At 42.8% G+C, this 19,937-nt stretch overlaps 1 protein-coding gene across 3 annotated transcripts in view; it reads right to left on the reverse strand.

Annotated features, from left to right (window-relative positions):
• Positions 1–2,292: 2,292 nt before the first annotated feature.
• Lama3 (laminin subunit alpha 3) overlaps positions 2,293–19,937 on the reverse strand; it is a 240,987-nt gene continuing 223,342 nt past the window's right edge. For all 3 annotated transcript variants that reach the window (XM_078030246.1, XM_078030247.1, XM_078030250.1), the window contains 8 exons: positions 16,758–16,927; positions 12,355–12,538; positions 10,086–10,226; positions 7,132–7,291; positions 6,906–7,036; positions 4,878–4,971; positions 3,627–3,746; positions 2,293–2,861 (listed from right to left, as the gene is read on the reverse strand). In XM_078030246.1, the coding sequence (XP_077886372.1) occupies positions 2,716–2,861; positions 3,627–3,746; positions 4,878–4,971; positions 6,906–7,036; positions 7,132–7,291; positions 10,086–10,226; positions 12,355–12,538; positions 16,758–16,927 (1,146 nt within the window). In that variant the 3' untranslated portion in view covers positions 2,293–2,715. The remainder of the gene's footprint in view (positions 2,862–3,626; positions 3,747–4,877; positions 4,972–6,905; positions 7,037–7,131; positions 7,292–10,085; positions 10,227–12,354; positions 12,539–16,757; positions 16,928–19,937) is intronic.

A 19,937-nucleotide genomic window follows, 5' to 3' on the forward strand; every position in this document is an offset into this window, starting at 1 on the left:
AATGAACAAGAATACTCCAATTTTGTTTCTGTTTTTTTATTCTCAAATATGAAGATGTGGTTCCAGAATTTCTATGCCTGTGGATTAAGTTATATTGTTGGGCAAATGGGGAAACTAGAAAAATAAGACTTCTGTCACTTTCCACCATTGCTCTTACCAGTATCAGCCACGTTAAAAGAAAGAAAAAGAGAGAGACAGAAGCACAAATAATCAAAGTAATTATAGGCAAAAAGAATAAAGCCGAGGACATCACAATACCTGACCTCAAACCATACCACAGAGCTACAGTAACAAAAAGAGTATGGTACTGATATAAAAGCCAACGCACAGACCCATGGAACAGAACGGAGAACTCAGAAATAGATCCATGCCTCTATAGTACTTTTGACAAAGAACACTCCTTTTAATAAATGGTGCTGGGAAAACTGAATGTCCAAAGGCAGAATAAGGAAATTAGACTCTTATCTCTCACCATATCAAAAAAAAATGAACTCAAAATGGGTCAAAGATCTAGATGTAAAAAACCTGAAATTATAAAACTGCTAGAAGAAAACACTGAGGAAACACTCAATACATCAATATAGGGCTTTTTTTTTTTTGAGATAAGACCCTAAAAGCAATGGCAACAAAAGCAAAAGTAGACAGATGGGATTTTATCAGACTAAGCGACTTTTGCAAACGAAACAATAAACAGAGTGAAGAGAAAACCTGCAGAATAGGAGAAAATATGTTCAAACTATTCATCAGACAAGGGATTAATATGGGGATTAAAAATGAAGAGGAGGGGTGGGGAAGGGGGGATAAATGTGGGCTCCCACAACCCCTTTCAAGGGTCTACCCCAATGATCTAAGGACTTCCCACTAGGAAATTACCGCATAAAGGTCTGAAGCACCTCCCAAGACCCTCACCTGAGCCTTTAAAATAATGGACCTTTCAGTAACAAACAATTAGACAATATCCAAACCATAGTAGGAAACAATAGTGACTGTGGGAAAGAGTTGTTGATCCATGATACCACTGTCCCTACTTAGCCTCTCACCCTAAGGTCAGCCCAATCAGTGTAAGCGTATAAACCAAAAAGAAGATGACAGTGATAACATATGGAACTTTACCAAAAAAAAAAAAATCTTCAAAATGGTTCTTCTCTTTAAGAGCAGAACACATTTGCAAATGGAGAAGAGCTGCATGGGGAATTCGCATTTTCTCAACCATAATTCATCAGGAATTCTGTGCTTTCTGGTGGCTGGCATTCTAGTCAGCAAATGCAGAAGGGTGGTGGTCCTCTTGTTATTTTAGAATGGAGGGGAAGCCATGGGGTGAGTCAGTGGAGAACTAACTGCCCCTTTGTGATGAATCTAGGAGGTTCTAACCAATAATGAGTATGATTGAATAACCCCGTACATCCAGTGAGACTAAAACCAGGAACCCAGAAGAGAGAAGTTTAGGTTCCGCAAAGACCTGTCAAATGGACAATCTTCTTGCTGACTTGGTTCCTGGGTGGTTAATTGCCTGGGGAATTTTTCATTTGAAAATTGGTGTTTTCAGAAAGCATGTGACTTAGTCATGTAATTCAGCCTCTCACTCAACAGAGAGTCTCTAAGGTCAACCACTCAACCTCCCTACAGTGGGTCTTGGCTACCTCTCCAGGAGAACATCCCGGTTTTGTACATATTCAGTTATTAGAAAGCATACCCATAAGACACAGTGCAATAGTTATAAAAGAATGTGACTCAATTTCACAGGTGGAGGGCACATATCTATAAGGACATCCTATAGGATTATCCTACCCAATTTTTAGAATCATTGTTTTCCTTCTAATGAACAGAGATACAATGTTAAAGACACTGTTTTCATAGTCTTCTTTGTTAGGCAAAGTGGTGCTTTTCTTAACAAATGTTGGTCTAGTACATTATCTAGTAATTTTCAATAAAACTAGAAGTGATTTATCCTTCCCATGTATTTCTATTGACTTGACATACCAAGTGGCAGTTATGGTACATATATCCATCTCAGCTCTCCTACTAGATGGTTTGTGCCATCAAGGAATTGATAACCATAATCTAACTTGGTTGGTAGTGAACCAGGGAAGGAAAGGATTGGGGGACCCATGGGCTTCACTAATTAGTGAGCTCAGTTGTTCTATTTGTGACTTACTATTTTATGAAAATGAATGTGCTTGATAACTGAAGAAAACCATGTTGTAGGTAGCACATTGTATATGTGTTAAGGAATTAACACAGTTAACAATGACCACCAAGCCCCTGGTTCTACATTAATAAAGCATCATAATATGAAGAGTACACTGCATTTATTTAACCTCATAAATTATAACCCTTTAACATATGTAAAAGTTTCATATTTTTAAAGTGCTCTAAAGAGATTTATGTTTTAAACATGTGTATGTGTGTGTGGGGGTGTTCTTTAGAAGACATTTAATTTGTAGTAGAAAATAATATTGCCAAAACATCATGTATATGCTTGAATAACAATTTATCTTCTTCAAGACTTTTTTTTTTTGGTATAAAATACATAGTTAGCAGTAAATGTCCAAATGATGGGTCTATGTGGTTGGAATTCAAAATTAGATCTGCTGTCAAACTTGTCTTAATGGTGTCTTGAATCACCTTGAATGACCTTGAATGGGCAGAGAGGCACATCAGGTCCTCCCGCAGTGCTTTTGAAGGTGAGTTTCCCTGCTGGGTGGTAGCCTGAGGTTAATGGTCAGGGCAGCCATTCAGACTGACAGACCCCTGGACTTCTGTGGCTTTAGAAACAGGAACAGGGATGTGGTTGACTTGTATATTCTTCAGACAGCCAAAAAATGATTTCCACACTGGGAGTTTCAGTGTCTGCAAATTGGCTGAAAGAGAAAAGCAAGAGGCAGTCAGTGAATAGTTCAGAGTGTCAGATGAATGCACCCTGAGTTTTGCAAGAGAATCTTATTAGAAAGAGCTGAAGGGACCCCTGGTCTCATCCCACCCAGACATTCCCCCCTCTTTAAGCTAATGTCTGACTCTGCACCTGCTGCGATACATTGGCAACGAGGCTATCCAAGTTCTTCAGAGGAGATTCCACAGCCCCAATCAATAGATAATAACTCTGAACTCTGCTGCTTTTTATGGGTCATGAAAGGCCTATAAAATTAACAACCAGACTATGTGGAAGGCCATAAAACTATAAAGAATGAAAAGGCTCTTTCCAGGCAAAATTCCAGCCTTGAACTCGATTCCCTCCCTGCCCACCTGATCCTCCCATTCTGTCCCCAGAAAGCCTCATGATTTAGCAGTAAAACTAAATGCTCAGGGAAGAGAGACACGTTTTTCAGCCCCTTTCCTAGTTCTTTGCTTATATCAGGTTTCTGGGTTAATGTAACCTCTTAAGAGAGGCTTATAAATTATAGGCTTGGTCAAGGGGATGCAGCAGTAATGTCACCTGGACTGCCCTGAAATGTGCCCCCATTGTTAGTACATGCTAGAGTGCAGGGCCTCACCATCTCCACCATCCAGCCAAAGGCTGCCCTGTTAATTACCCATCTGCTGGACGTGGTATATATTGGGTTAAAAAGAAAATGTTGAGAGCTGACATGGGGTAACGTAGGTGTAGAAGAAATCAGAGCCAGAGTTACCTGGGACACCTCCAATGTGGAGCGTCTCTTGGGAGCTGTCAGGCAGTAAGGTAAGCTGTCCGGCTGTGTAGCTGTTGTCTGTGTCCAGTTCTAGGTGCAAGATGTGTTGTTTGATGGTGACTGGAAAGGAAAGAAAAAATGGTTGGGTCTGTCACATGAGAGCCCTTCCCACTGCTTAACACCTACATGATTGTGTCACCATGGGCTCATCCCCATAGGACCCCTGGAGCCACTGTGTGTAGGCCTTCTGTCAGGTTTGGGATAAATTCAACTAACTTCTTAACACCAGGCAACGTTAATTCTTAAGATGAATCTACATGGAAGACATTATCATTCCCAGATATGAGACTGTGACTCTCTATGACCTGAGTAGAAGGCCTGGTTTAGAGATCTGGGATTCAAACCCTGGTCCCCTGTCTCCAGAAGTCAGGTTTACTTCATTGCTTTCTACTGATCTCAGCTACTTTTTAACGAAGGCACTGATTTCTGAAAACTGACACCAAAGATAGCTACACAATTTTGACTCTTGATACCAAATTCCTCCCATGGTGACAATCTGAGCGAATTGCAATGTAGTTAGCTTTCCGAGTAGTCAGGAAAACATCACCTTTCACAAAAGGCATTCTAGCCAATTCAGGTTTACATATCTCTAAATGCATATCCACAGGTTATTAATAAAATAACAGATTCTATTTGAGAGGATCGGGCTGCTCTTTACCTTTGGTTTGTCTAAGTAGTTTGCATTAACATTAAATGATTGTTAAAAAAATAATACTACAAGGAGCTTTAATAATATAATAGTAAAAGCAGCACACTCTGCATTAGACAAGTAGGCCAAGTACTTTACACACATTTTCCCATTTCATGTTCACAACTCAGGAGGCATGCACCATTTTTATCTCAATCTTACAGTGAGGAAACTGAATATAAAGAGTTCTTAAGTAGCTTATCTTCCTCAAGGTCACCTAGGGTAAAGGATAGGCCTGAGTATGAACTGAATTCAGAGTCTCAATCTGAATTACAATGTTAGATTACCTTGAAAAAAAAAATGAAGACTGTTATGGAGAGCTGGAGGCAGCAGCCTTGAACTATTTGAACACAGTTGGGGTTGAGAATGGACATGTTAACCTCGGTGGGTGGACCTCGGTCATGTACTATGGATGAATGGACTGAAGCTACCTTTGAGCTATTCAATTCAGAAGTAAACAGAGTGTTTTTAATACATGAACAATAGACTTTTGGATGACATACCTGCCACTGAGTGCCACTGTCCATCACAAAGAGATTGCTTTGGTGTGACTGATGTCAAGGTCCCACCTGCTTCGCTGTCCATAGAGGCAGTGACCTGGAACACACATGCATGTTGCTATTTCCTTCCAAAAGATAGATGAGTCAACTTTCCCCTGCCCTCTATCTCTTCCCTTACCTTCCCTAAACCTGGCCATGCAGATAGCCCTATAAGTGTGTTGAATGGTGGTTCCCAATTCCTGTACCTGGTGATGGGGGTCAAAGGCTCCTGGAAATCCCTCTGCTGCATCCCTCCCAGGCAAGCAAGCTGCAAATCCTACCCAGCTTGACCTTGCTGGCAATGGTGATGAGCTGTTTGTTCCCTCCCAATCCAAACCCTATCCCCATCAACCCTTCTCAAAGGTTACTGATGAACCCTTACCATCCTCCTTAACAATTAACATGTGACAGTGAATCTATTGAGAAGATCGTGGGAAATCGGAAGGCAAAAATGCTGGTGGAGTCCTATCCAGATAATAATAATAACCCCATGAACACATTACAGCCAGAGCGTCTCATCTGAGACATAAAACAAGCCAACAGTTTGCTTTTGTCTGGGGCATATATATGTTTGGCATCAGGCACTCAAAATGTCTTGTGCAGAATCCCACCTTCCCAGTTAGGGATCCTTCAAGATCTCTCCAGGGTTGAATTAAAATGAATGAAATGAGAGGACTAGAGTAAGTGTCATTGTAAATAATTTACATTTAATCTGTCTTTAGTTAAATGCAGCCATCTATTCACAGGCAGCTCTTGAGGTCAACAATGTCACCGATGACATGAAGGTCATTGGGTCTTGATATTGTTTTCTTGAGATTATTTCCTATCCACAAACTCCCGCTGGACACCTTCTCCAACCGCTTCCTCTGAAAATCAAGCCTTGTTTCATCTACCCAAAGATGGGTAATTGCTTGTTCCTCTGGGCAACTGGAGATCTATTCAGACTCAATGCTAAATTGTTCCAGGGGCTGGAGATGTGGCTCAGTGGTAAAGTACTTGCTTAGCATGTAAAAAACTTGCTTAGTGGTTCAATCTGCAGCACTAAACACACACACACACACACACACACACACACACACACACACACTGATCTAGGAGTTTGGTTCATTTTATTCTCTTCTGGCACTTTTCCCGCAAAGCTGTGGAAGAACAGAGATGAAAGAAAATGGCATAGCAGCACTCTTTGACTTGAAGATCATGAAAGGCTTCCTGGAAGAATATTTTCAAGAGAGTCCTCTGAGAAGGTAGGAGGCATGCTGGGTGGTTGAGAAATAAATGCTTTTCTCTAAAGAGCCTCCCAAGCAAGGAGATACTCCAAAGCTTGCAGAAGGGGAATCCAAGGGCGTTAAATCCAACTGGGAGTGATGAGAGGGGAGAGACAGCAAAAACATAAACTGAGGAAGGAATCCATGAAAAACCAAAGGATAGCCAGAGTGGGATCCAGAGACCAGCTTGGTTGTGGGGAGCAGAGGGCTGGAATTGTGTAGAAAATAAAGTTGGATGCAGAACGGATTCCATGGGCAGAGGACCATGGGCACAGGTGTCCCATGGTGTAGACAGCTTGTTGATTCAGGGCCTACACTTCTGAATAAAAGTAGAATTTGTGATGAGGGTGAAGAGAAAAAGGGAAAGTGGACATTTATGGGGTCCATGGCAACCCCAGGAAATAAGAATTATTGTCCACATTTTATAGATGCTGCAGGTGAGCTGAAGAGCTTAAGCAACTTCCCCAGGGCCCTACAACTAAGTGGTGTATCTGGAATTCAGCCCAACGTGTTAGAGTTTTCCCAGTTTTGAAAATAAAGAGGAGATACCATGATGACAAATTCCTTGGTAATGGAAAATAGTAAGGCAGCCTCAAAGCCAGGTCTTTTAAATATAAGATCTCTTAAACATAAGCTCCGCCTTCTCCCGTAACTTCACCTCCCATGATCTCCAGAAAAGAAATCTGGTTGCCATCTACCCTTTCCATATTATCAAACTGCCACCTACCTTTCCTGCCTCCATATAAACACTTAAGTGCTGTCCTGGCTGACTTCCGATGTGGATTAGGATTCCAGTAAGACTTCTGGGGCGGATGCTGAAAACAAGCTTAAATTCTGGCCCCAACAACACAGAATTAGCTTTAAAAAGAAAAACAACAAATAACAGTTAAAACATCATAATGAAAGAATAAAAATGGTTCTCAAGACTTGAACTCTACTAAACTGCCTCTTACCTAGGATGATGTGACCTCCTCCTTGGGAGAAATAAATGCCTCTCTCTAAAGAGCCTCCCAAGCAAGGAGACACCCCAAAGCTCGCGGAAGGGGAATCCAAGGGCGTTAAATCCAACTGAAAGTTCCTCAGGCATCCCACAAAGCTGTTTTGGGGGAGGCTCTGCAACCAAGCAGAAAAGAAAGAATTCATTATTACAACTCTCAGAAATGCAGGGGTGGCCAACGTGAAGGGCACTTCCGTCTGAAAAAGTCAGGTGGGCCTTCCTGTGCCATTTGGCTTCCTGCCCACAGTATCAAGAAAAACCTGCACAGCACATGTGTGGTGTGTGGTCCAAGTGTGAAGGTGTCACCAAATCAAGCAGGGGGTGTAGGAGGGAGAGGCAGTGAAGGCTTCCAACTTGTGCTGTTAGAAGAAGGAGGAGGAGGATCCACCGGACCCTGGTCCATCCACACTGAGCCACAACAGGGGGAAATTTCCACCCCACCGTTCAACAGAGCTCCTCGACTCTTGGTAGGTATAAAACCACTTCTTTGGGTTTATGAGCCAATGTGCTAGCTTAATGCAGGGCAGCTGATTGAAAAACGAGGCCAGAATGTTCCAAAAATAATAAAGTGCAAAACAGCTCCCTACACCGTTAGGCTCAGTGTCCTTCCGACAAATCACGAATGCTGGAGTTAAAATAAGACTCCGTGTGCATCATCAGTGGGCTGGTGGGGAACTCCTTGCCTGCCTGAAGCTGGCCTGGAACTGGGGCTCCTCACCTGGGCCCACAGATGGGCTTTTTAGGATTTGTAACGTCTGGTACCAGATGTTCTCATTTTTCTGGGGAGAAGGACCATAAGGATTAGGAAAATTCTCAAAATATTCATAAAATTCTAAAAAAAAAAAGTTTAAGAATCATTGAATAAAATCCCTTACCTCCCTTCTACAATAAATGCTTTTAGAACCCTGGAGTCTAGACATAAGAGAGGTGATATTAGAGATGCATGTGGTACCAGTGACAACCGTAAGCTGCTGACTGGCCTCCTCGTGAAGTTTTTAGTTTCTTTTTTTTTTTTTATAGAGTTGTTAGTTTCTTAAGATTTGTTATGTTGTCACGTGACAATGAAACACCTGTGTCTGAGACCAAGTGCAGACTCCCCAGGATGGGCTGTAACCTGCCACTGAATCCCTAAGGACTGAGTACAGTTCTGGTGTTCAGAAGCACCCCTCTTGGAAAGATACCGAAGAGGACTAAAACAAAGGTTTATACCCTCAGGTTGTAGGAGGGTCACAAAATAAACCTTCCCTGTAAAAATATTTTCAATGGGTGTCACATTTGCCCAAATGTTGGGAAGCCAGGTGTGATTAAGAGAAGGTGACTTTAAGAGAATCTATTCAGGTCAAAAGAATGCCCAGATTTTGGCCTTGAATAACTACTCATTTCTGTGATTTCTCTGAGAGACAAATATATACAAAGGTTAGAAAGCAGTAAAAATTAGTATTGAGGATCCTCTTTAGCACTGAATATGTTACATATTACAGATTATATTGTATACATATATTGCCTTGCAATATACATATGTTTTATATTATGATATACATGTAAAAGTTACTGAGTGTAATAAATTAAGATAATGCTTTCTTGTTGTTGGGGTTCTGGCCTGGACCTAAGCCCTGGCCAAAATGCAAGTGGGCAGGCTGTACCCTGTGGAGACACCTAGGCTTTGGCTAGGTCAGACTGAGCTCTAGCATCCAAGCTGATAAAGACCTAATAGGATATTAGATACTATGTCCCTTTCCAAGTTCACATTTGAACTTGGCCCCTCCCTGTCTCACCAAGAGCAAACACACCACAACTGCCACAGGCTCTTGAGGAAAGGAGTAAAAGTTACATTTAGGTGGAAAATAGTTCCTAGGCCTGAGTTATTGACCATTTTACTTAACTCTGTAGGAGAAAAAGGAACTCTGGGAGAAGAGAAGGATGCACCAGGCCTTCCCAGGTATCACAGGTGCAATGTGCCCTCTGGCCAGGAGGGAGGATAGAGGCATGGGGAGGGCATGCCCACAGCTGGCCCTGGGCTGAGGCCCCAGAGAGCCTTAGAATCCGAGAAACCCAGAGGAGAGCCTCTCTTCCCTGCAGACACAGGGAGTCCTGACTGTCCTCAGTCAGCATTCCCAAGTTGGGTTTTTGAGATAGTCTGTTATTTCAAACACTGAACAGCATTCGAGTAAATGTTGAGTCAGTTAAATTTTTCTGGAATTTCCCTTTTTGTGTGCGCAAGCAGACTCTCTACCATGAGCTACACCTCTGCCCTCTTCCTTTGGTAATGCTCCTTTTAGCCCACTGGTGAGGACAAGGGACACATTTCAGCTTTGTGCTAATATATCTTAAACAGCCCTTGATCACTTGGCAAGCTCCTATTTCTCCCAATGAAGAGGGTATAGACCATTAGATTCAGTTAGACTTTTCCCATTCTGTTTTATTTTGCATATCTGTTTTTATGGCTACCTACTCTTTACGGCAAAAGATACTGGGTTTCCATTTCTGAGAGAGAGAGAAAAAGACCCCATTAAAAACACATTAAAATTCAATAACAAATTACGAGAGAGCAAACCATGAAGTAAATCCTTTGCCTAAGTTCAGCAAGGACAGTGAAGGTGGCACAAATTAGCCTGGAATACATTATCTTAATTCAAAATCTCTTTAGGTCCACGACTTTAAACCTGTTTTCCTAGAAGCTGAGACTCATGTGTATATAGCCACACCAAAGTTCCATATTCAATTTCTTGGGGTCTGTGTCTCAACCTGCACCTTAAATAGCAAAGCTTCAGTGTGGGGGGAGTGGGCACTTTCCCTTTGGTTGTGAATATTAGATATAAAAAGTCATTTAAAGTATTTTGAAATTCTCAAATATCTCATGTAATCATAATGGTTCTGATACACAGTGAATTATTTTAAATTTACAGTTACCTTTGGCTTCCCTGATGGAGATGATCCCAGGTAAATCTGTTCTCTGGTGCCAACAGTGGAATTTCCAGGCAAACTCCCCTCCTGGGCCCTCAGCCCATCTACAACCAAGCGCCCCTTTCCACCATCTTGCCCAAATGCCACCTTTGGAGGAAAGAGAATAAATGAATCAAATCTTTACCTTTGACAATTGATGCTGTATTTTATTACTGGTTACAGGAAATTTAAAAAAAAAAACAAAGTTTTTCTAACTTTCAACTAGCTTTTAAAAATCAGGTCTTTTCTTCCTGTTTATGATCATCACCAAGGTTTTGTGAGATTATATTAGATGTTGAATACACTGAGCTAAAAAGGTGAGCTAAATAATACTCAAAAATGAGATTTGGAAACTTAAACAAAAGATGACCAACCAAAGGCACAAAAAAACAACAAATATCTTTGCAACCAAGAGAAGGAGCAGTTTGATAGAGCTGAGGAGTGGAAGTCACCACACCCTTAGGCAAGGCTCCAGGGCAAGTGAAAACCACTTCAACTCTTTGCTGCAAGTCATGGATTCTGCATCTCAAGGCTCTGAGACTTTCATTAACACCCCTCTACTCTCTGTAGACACACCTGTTACAGTGTGTGATTGGAAACTGCCCCTAAGACACTTACAATAGAGATCCTAGTCTTCTCTGCCCTTAAACAGCTACCTCTCTGGCCACATCCACCTCCTCTCTAGTTTCTGCATCTCAGGAAATGACTTGCTGTTGACCCAACTGCTGGCCCAGATCCTCCCCTCATGCAATCCCCCAACCAGCCCTCTTGCTCTGCCTTCAGAACACATGAGACCCCACCTCTTCCACCTCCACCTCAGCCTCTCTAGGCAAAGGCAATCACATCTATCTGGCCCCCACTTCTACTCTTACCCTCCTGTAGTTTCTTCAACTAAACAGAGGTGTTTTTTTTTTTTTTAAACATAAATCTATTCATGTAATTCTGCTTCTTCACTAGCTTAAGTCTCTTCAAAAACATCAAAGACCCTTGGAATAAAATCCAAAGTCCTTAACTTGGTTTTCAAGACTTAAATGATCAGGCCTTGCCTCCTTCTCCAACCTTCCTGCTTTGTGATTTGCTCACTGAGCTAACTTCCAACTCAAGGCCTTCCTATTTGCTGTTCCCTCTGCTGTTTCCCATAATTCCATATGAAGACCACTCCCTGCCGGAGGCCTTTCCTGACTACCTGACCTGAGATATAAGATAGCCCCTCCCCCCACCCTGCCTTGTCATTTCCTGACCTTGCTCTGGTATTTTCTCAAGACACCAGTTTCTGACATGAAGTTGAGGATATTTTTGTTTACATGCTCCAAGAGAGCAGCTCATGAAACATTTGTGGAATCACCATGTGAAAGTCATTCACTTGACTCAAGTCAGGTCACTTGAGTTTTCTGAGTACCAGTTTCCTTATTAGGAAAAAAAATAAAAAGTTCCCTTCTGCATTTCTATTGTATCTTTTTGACATCTGGGATGTCTTTGAGCCAAAGCTGGGATTCTAGGGTGTGGATCTTCTCTTTTTAAAAAATTCTTCTTCTTTGGAGGGAAGGTGGGAGAGGTAGATCTGCATAATTGTGCTATGGGGAAGGCAGTTCCAGGACCAGAAAGAGGTCTAGCAGCCTGGAAGTTGGCCCTGGAGGACAGCAATGGCCCAGGAAGCAGGCCAAGGGAGTGATGCAGCCCAGGATGGTGTGGTGGGGACTGAAGAACAGTGGGTCAAGTGCACTCTGGCACATGGGGTGTCACACACACAAGGCACGTGCAGCAGTCTCCAGTCCAAAGAGGCAGATGTTCAGGGCCTCCAGCCATACTAGCTCTCCCTATGCCCATGCTTTAGTGCCTGAGAAGAGTGCTGGGACTCGTGTTTTTGGCTACTTGCATGGTGAATTGCCTAACAACTAGAGGTACAGTGGAATGTCCCTTATCTAAAATGCTTGTTACAGATTTCAGATTTTTTTTTTCAGATTTTGGAATAGGCACATAACATAATGAGATATCTTGGGAAGGGGATCCAACTCTAAACACAAAATTCGTTTATGTTCCGTATGTACCTTATACCTATACCCTGAAATTTGGTACAATTACTTTTAGTGTGGCTGTGTTTTGATTGTGATCCATCACAAGAGATCAGGTGTGGAATTTTCCATTTTCCAAGTTGGTGTTTTAAAAGCCTAGGATTCTGACACATTCTGGATTTTGGGGCATGCTCGACCTGCAGTAGTGCAGCCCCAGCTCTTACCGTGTGCCACTTCCCGTCATTGTATTTCTCTTTGCTCTTGAGCCTCAGTTTTTTCCCTTCTGCTCCCAATGCAAAGACCAGGCGTCCTTTTGATAGGTAAAGAGCCATGAAGGAGTTCCTGGCACCTGTGTAAAACACCAGCCCTTTGGCGGATGTTGTCTGCATGTCCACAGCAAATTGAGATCTATGGGAAAAGAGCAACAGGCAATGAAGAACAACAGAGGTTTTTAATATTTCTCAGCTTCTCTGATCTGGGAAAGTGGGTGGGAAGCAAACACTGAAACTCCCATTTGTCACATGCATAAGTGAAGCGCCATGCATGAGGCCCTGGGTTTGATTTCCAGGGCTGCTACAACAACAACAACAACAACAACAAAAGTGAGATACACACTAACTGACCTGTCTCTCTGGGAACTTTCAGAAGACATTCTAAACCAACTATGAATAGGTTTTTTTTTTTTTTTTTTTTGGTACAAGTTCTTTACCACTTTGGGGGAATAATGAGACACTTCTGTGGCAAATTTAGCTGATGGTATAAATCCTAGCATGTGGCAAGAAAGAACATGCCTGAACTTCAAAGAATATATATATTAAGAAAATTAGGGTAAAATTTACATAATATAAAATGTACAATCTTAACCACTTTAAGCATATTGTTCAGTAGTGTTAAGAATATTCATAATGATATACAGTCAATTTCCAGAATGCTTTTCATCTTCCAAAACTGAAAATGTCCACCCATTCAACAATTGTCCCCTGTTTGCCTCTCTACCTAGCCCTTGGCAAGCACCGTTCTACATTCCTGTCTCAGTGTATTTGATTGCTCTAGGTCCCCCATTTAAATGCAATCACACAGTACTTCTCTCTGTGTGACTGGCCTAAGGAACCTAAACTCTTTAAACCCAATGAACATGCATCCTATTTTGTGTATATTCATGGGAAGTGTAGGAGGAGCAGGGGACAGCTTGATGACAAGAATGTGATTGAAACATTAGATAAGCATTTGTTTCTGTAAGATATATTGAACAAAAAGGCACAGAGGTACAAAGTCACCTTCTCTACCCACCCCACACTTTTCTGACCCTTATTGCTCACCTATGATGGAAATGGAATCAGGCAAATAACCATGGAGTCAAAGCAGAGTCAAAAGTTAATGCTTATTTACATGAGGGTTCCTTATTATTACCTATCTGGCTAAGCAAGTTTTATTTTCTATGAAAACTCACAACTGTCTCTCTATCCAACAATATTTAATGAGTATGTAGCATGTATAAGGATTATGCTGGGCTCTAGGAATGCAGTCATGGATGTTCCATTCCTTGAGTTGTTTATGGTACATGTGTACACGGAGAGGGGTTCATAAAAGTACAGCATGATAAATGTGATGAAGGCATGGGTATCATCACCTGTTGTTATGGCTTAGATGTGGGTGACCCCCAAAAACTCATGTGTGAGACAGTGCAAGTATATTCAGAGGCGAAATGATTAGATTATGAGAGCTGTAACCTCATCAGTGGATTAATCCAGTGGTATGGTGGTAAATGTAGAGAGACAGGGTGTGACTGGAGAAAGTAGGTCACCAAGGGTGTGACTTTGGGGTTTATATTTTCTCCCTAGTGAGTACAGCATTTTCTGCTTCCCCACTATCATGTCCTGAGCTGCCTTTCTTGGCCAAGCCCTTCCACCATGATGCTCTGCCTCACCCTGGGCCCAGAGCTATGGTGTCAGCCATCCATCATCTGAACCTCATAAGCCAAAATAAACGTTTCCTTCTCTAAATAGTTCTTGTCAGTTATTTTGGTCACAGCGATGAAAAGCAAACTAAAACACTCATTCACTGTGGTTAACGTCTAGGTACACAGGGCAGAAACAAGGTTGGTTCTGCTCACAGCTGTTTCCCCAGAGCCTAGTAAACAGCAGGCACTTAATAAAAACTAAATTGGGTTAAATAGTAAATGGAAAATCTGAGGCAGATCTTGAAAGTGGAAGGAAAAAGTACACTATTAATTCTCTTTGCTTTTTAATACTGTGAGGCTGAGATGCACATTTATTCTTCAGATTATCAAGTTTCCTAGAGGGCAACATTCTTCAAAATGAAAAAGCAACCCATATTTGTTAAATTAAACCACCCAGATGGTAACACCGCTCAGTGTTTCTCCTGGTGTCTGTGTGCCAGTGCGGAGGGTTGGGGAATGAGGCTTGGCCAATTTGCCAATTTTAAGGAGGATGCTGGAACTTGCTCCAGAATGTAAAGTACTTTGCATATGTGGGCTTGGTAATCAGACTTGACATTTGTTTCCTAGCACTGTTTTTTTAAAGCAATTTTCTTTCAGAAAAGACTAACTAACACTCCAAAAAGGCAGCAGTAGATCCAAATCCCAATCTATGATATTGTAGCTATGAATCCTCATGGCTGAAGGAAGGGAGGAGAATCTAAACAACATTTTATAATAATGGGACCGGTTTTAATCAAAACACTGCCTGCTGGGATGAAAATCAGAATGAGAACAGCAGAATGTAATAAATCTTGTGACTCCCTGAAAATGTAATCCGATTGTTATAATATTTGAGACTAAAATAACTTAAAAATTCTATTTGCTAAAGATTCTTCACTTTGCCTTTTAAAATGTTACCGTTTCCACTTAGGATGGGTAACTGAGTATTGGATGCAAAGGTACTGGGCTTGAATCGGAAGAAGCAGCTGGTAACTTATCCCACTAAATGTGCTAAAGGAGAAGATGCAGGGGATAGGACCTGGGGAGGGCAGAACTGGTGGAGAAGCCACAGTGGAGGGCTGGGAAAGGACATTCTGGGCAGTATGTGCAGCTGCTGTTTCTTTAAGAGAGATGGTTGTCACTGAGGTCATCTTGACCAAGAGGGCAGGGCAGTGGGGCATCCCAACTGAGAAGTCAGGGACAGGTAAACTGAGGGATAAGCTTCACTCCCTCTGGTTTAGTCTTTCACTTGCACAGATTTGGTAAATGAGGGATCCTTAGACTTTTCCTGAAGCAACTGAAGATCTGGAGCCACCTGCACAGGCTCTCTCCTTAAGAACACCGGCATTGCAAGGCCTGTCGGGCCTTCACACCCAGCTGCCTGTGAGTCACGCCCATGAATGGGGTTCATGGTTCACTGAATGGGGTTCCCAGGGCCTGCTTCATTCCAGGCCATTACCTGCTCCTTGCTGCAAGGAAAGCAGCATCAGCCCCATTTAACTGATGAGAAAACTGAGGTCCAGAGATACACAGCAGTTTGCTAAAACATGTGAGCCAGACATGGAGAGAAAGCTTACACTTAGAAAAGTTAGACTTTATGGTGGCCACAAAGATGTGCTCCCTTCATGAGAACTGCTGAGGGGCAGCTGCTGTGGGGCTACCTGCAATGTGCTGGTAGCCCCCAGCTGTCACACCCTAGGATCTGCAGCAGCACGCAGGCTGTTTTCAGCCAAGGACTGAGTGAGGTCGTATACTAGAGCAGGCCACTTAGGCATGACACTGAGCCCTTCTCAGGGGTGGTCTGTCCTTGGGGGGCCCATGGCTGACTTCTCAGAACTGCACTATTGTATGAGGTCCTTCTACTCAACCCTCCTCCCTGTACCTCTTCCTTCGAAAATGTCTTTAGGATCCTCCAGCTACAGGTTGTCCCCTCACCTGCCTGCATCTGTCTCCTCCTGGTCATCTTTCACAAGCTTTCCCACAATAAAACTCTTGTCCACCTAACCCCATCTTGGCATTCTGACTCAGAGGAGTGGAGCTGGCCAGTGTGTGGCCAAGCAGGGATTGCAAGCCACAAGTTCCATCCCAGGTCTTTTTGACCCCTGGGCAATGTTCCCTCTGTAGAATACTCTTGAAGAAATGGTTGACACTCTTTTATTTATGTCTCCTGCAAGTCACCTGAAAATGACAAACCTTGTTTTTCTACTTTGTACTGACATGATTCATATCTCTCCTCCTCCTCCTCCAAAATGATGCAACTTGTTAGCATAGAAAGTCTAGATGCATTCTCTAAAAATGATCTCTCTGGCACCGAGGCTACCTAAAAGAATGATTTTCCTTTCACTACAGAATGCAAGAGAAGAAAGGTGATTTGTCATTGAAATAAATAGCAGCTTTGGAAAAAAATATCAGCCTTATTTTTAGAACACTGTCAATTCTAAATCGGAGCTGAGCTGATTGTTTCAGGCCCTGAGCAGCACACTGTCACATTTGCAATCCAGCTGTGAGGAAGAGCACATGGAAGGCAATCACGCTCCCTGTCCTGTGCAGGCTAGCACCTCTCTTTACAAAACTGGTAGGGCCACCTTCATTAGTGACAGGTGCACGGTGTCATACAGCTAGACTTCCCTGGGGTAAAATTGCAGTTGGGTTCTGAGTTGACACTGGAGCAGGAAAATTCAAAAATACCTGGGTTTCAGCAACTCTTGGGGAAGCTTGAATAGCAAGTGACTGGAAGGACTGTCCCCAAACTGGAGGGCTCCTTGATTGGTCTCGGCCTTGAGAGGTAGTGGGCAAGACTTCATATCTTTCCACACCTCCATGCTCCTCGGGGAGGCCACTGGTGTGTCTTGCAACAGCTGCATGGGAGAGGAGCAAAAAATTAGGGCAGCTAGTTATCAGGGGAAAGAGGGAAGAATCTAATCTTGCCAAGTGCCTTGTTCAATTTTCACTCTATTCTAAGGAATGGATTCAATGGAAAAGTCGAAGAGGCAGCAAATAATCCCATGGGATGGAAGTTCCCACTGAGAAACCTTCTGTGAGCCTCTGAGTGACAGGAGGAGACAGAATGGAGAGTCAGCATGCATTCTCAGCTCCTTAACCCTGCCACAGCCAGATCCACCCATCGGTGTCCCAGTGAGGCCTCCAAGAAGGAGGAAGAGCTCATTCTTTGGGGAGACAAAGTTTTAGAGAATCTAAACACCCCTCCCCCCCGTTTTTTTAAAGAGAGAGAGAGAGAGAGAATTTTTTAATATTTATTTTTGAGTTTTCAGTGGACACAACATCTTTATTTTATTTTTATGTGGTGCTAAGGATCGGACCCAGCGCCCCACACATGCCAGAGGAGTGCGCTTCTGCTTGAGCCACATCCACAGCCCCAAACACCCCCCTTTTTAAAAAACACCCCCCCCCCCCATTTTTTGGCTTTGTCTTTAGGGAGGATGCACATTATTCCCATCCTGTACAGTTCTGGCCTCTTTGCAGAAAGCTGCTGGATCTGGGAACCCCAGGTATCCAGGACCCCTCCCCATCATGGACTATCAGAAGAACCATGGTGTCCCCTGAGACAGCAGCACAAGGCCTCCATGGAGCCATAAGCCTGCTAACCCCTTCCTCACCATTCACTTGGGCTTTTGCAGCAGGACAGGTGAAAGGACTGAGAGAAGACACAGAAGGGCAGGGGGACCACATCCTGGCCTCATTTTCTTCAGAGGTGACCCATGTGTAAGTCTGTCCTGTGTTTCTTCAGCAGTCACAGAATCATCAAGATCAGTTTTGATAAATCCCCTTTGTCCTTCAGGGAACCCAGGCTCAAAATCTTGGTCATCATGAACACCTGCCTCCTTTGCCTCTTTCCTGCACTGTCTTCACATCTTACTCTGCCTCTCTGTGACACATTTTTGTCTCCACTTTTCCTTTTCATTTCTAGTGCCTCTGCCCTTAAAGTCAGCCCTGTCGCTCTTGCCAGGACTATTGCAGAAGCTTGCCAACTTGACCCCTTGTCTTTAGAATTTTCCTACATCAAATCATCCCAAAACCTGCTGCCAGTTTAACAATCTTTACTTTTTAAAGTAGCTTAAAACACTTCTTTCAATGGCTTTGCATTGACTCTTGAAGAACATTCAAGGGACATACTAAGCTTGCCTGATCAGATGCTAGTGTGTGATTCCAGTTATCTCTCTCCAGTTTCCTTTCTCCATTAAATTTCCCACTGTTCACCAAGATTTTCCAGCCTGGAGAGGCCTGAAAAGCATATTATTGGAGATTTTGACTCTACTATTTACTGACTGTGTATTCTGGGGCAAGATTTTTTTTTAAGCATTTCTGAACTCAATTTCCTGGCCCATGAAGTTGGTGTTTTATTTTGCCCTCAGAGGGCTGTGGTGCAAGCTGAAAGAGACAACATGAAGCCTTGAGAGCATCACAGAGGATGCTTGCAAAGTGTCTGGTACATGTGAGTGCCGCCCACATCCTGCCTCCCAACTTTGGGCTTCAGCTCATGCTGCACAAATATTCATGAATCTAAACACAACTCATGCTCCACATATCTCCAGCTCCTGGGTCACATCCTCCAGAAAGATCCCCCTGATTCCCATGACAGGAAAATTCCTGTTGTACCACTCCTATAGCATGTCACATCCCTCTCATTTAGGTTCCTCTTATCATACACAGTAATAATAACTAATGTGTATTGCATGCTACAGGGCAGGCACTTTTCTAAGGGTTTTGTATTTATTTTCTCATTTAATTGTCATGCCAACCTCATGAGATATTCTCACTATTTGTCTTCATTTACATTGGGGCAAAGAGACCCACAGAAAGGTTACACAATTCAAGGGCACACACCTAGTCAGTGGAAAGGCCCCATGCAAACTCAGGAAGTCTGACTCCAAGGTCTATGACCTAACTATTAATTTATGTTGCACTTGCTCTGCTATTGGAAGCAGAACGATCTTCTTCTATCCACCCTGGAGCTTGCCTGGAGCAGAGAGAAAATTAAATAATGTATTCACTGGTATCTCCCATGGCAATAGCCCCAGTTCCACCCAGAGACACTGATGGTTCCCACCCCCCCCCCAATCCACCTGGATGTCCTGAAGACATCTGTCACTCAATATAAACAAACTATTCCTCCCCTCCTTCTCTCCAAATACTTATCCTCCTGTCTCTGTGGCTCTCTCAGTGGCATCTCCATCTACCCAACAATCCAGATTGGCTGACAAGGAATTCTCCTGTCTTTCCCTGGTCTCTCAAATCCAATTATTGTCTCATTTCAATATATTATATCTTCTAAATAGCTTTGGAATCCATCTCCTTCTTTCCAGTCCTACCATCACTATGCTAATTTTGTATCTCAGTAGCTATCAGCCTTACAATAAAAAAATGAATACATGACTTAATTTCTGAGAAGGCAATTCTAAAACTATTCTTCTCACAGCAGTAAAATGACAACCCTTTGGAATTTAAGAAATGCATTTCTTCTTAATAGCAGGAAACACTTCTTATGTATTATCTGTTCTCATGTCCCCGAATTATTGTAGAGCAAGGAAATATTGGTAGATGAGCAGCGTGTGGTTGACATCAAGTGAAAAGTGTGTTGAACAAGGGCAGATTGCTCTCAAGACAGCATGGGCTCCTGGGTTGGAATTGTATCTCCACATTCTACCTGGGGGAATATGGGCCAACAATTGCTCGCCTGTCTAAAACATAGCATCCTTTTCTGTAAGATGTGCCTATTAATAGTACTTACCACAAAAGATTAAGGATTTAGTATGAAAGTGTACTTGGAGTGCTATTGTAATGCCTGATAGATCAGAGGTATTCGGGGTTAACTGTGACCTCAGGCCTGGGGAGGTCACACTGCTGACC

The sequence above is a fragment of the Ictidomys tridecemlineatus genome, chromosome 13 (assembly GCF_052094955.1).
Source record: "Ictidomys tridecemlineatus isolate mIctTri1 chromosome 13, mIctTri1.hap1, whole genome shotgun sequence".
NCBI lineage: Eukaryota > Metazoa > Chordata > Mammalia > Rodentia > Sciuridae > Ictidomys > Ictidomys tridecemlineatus.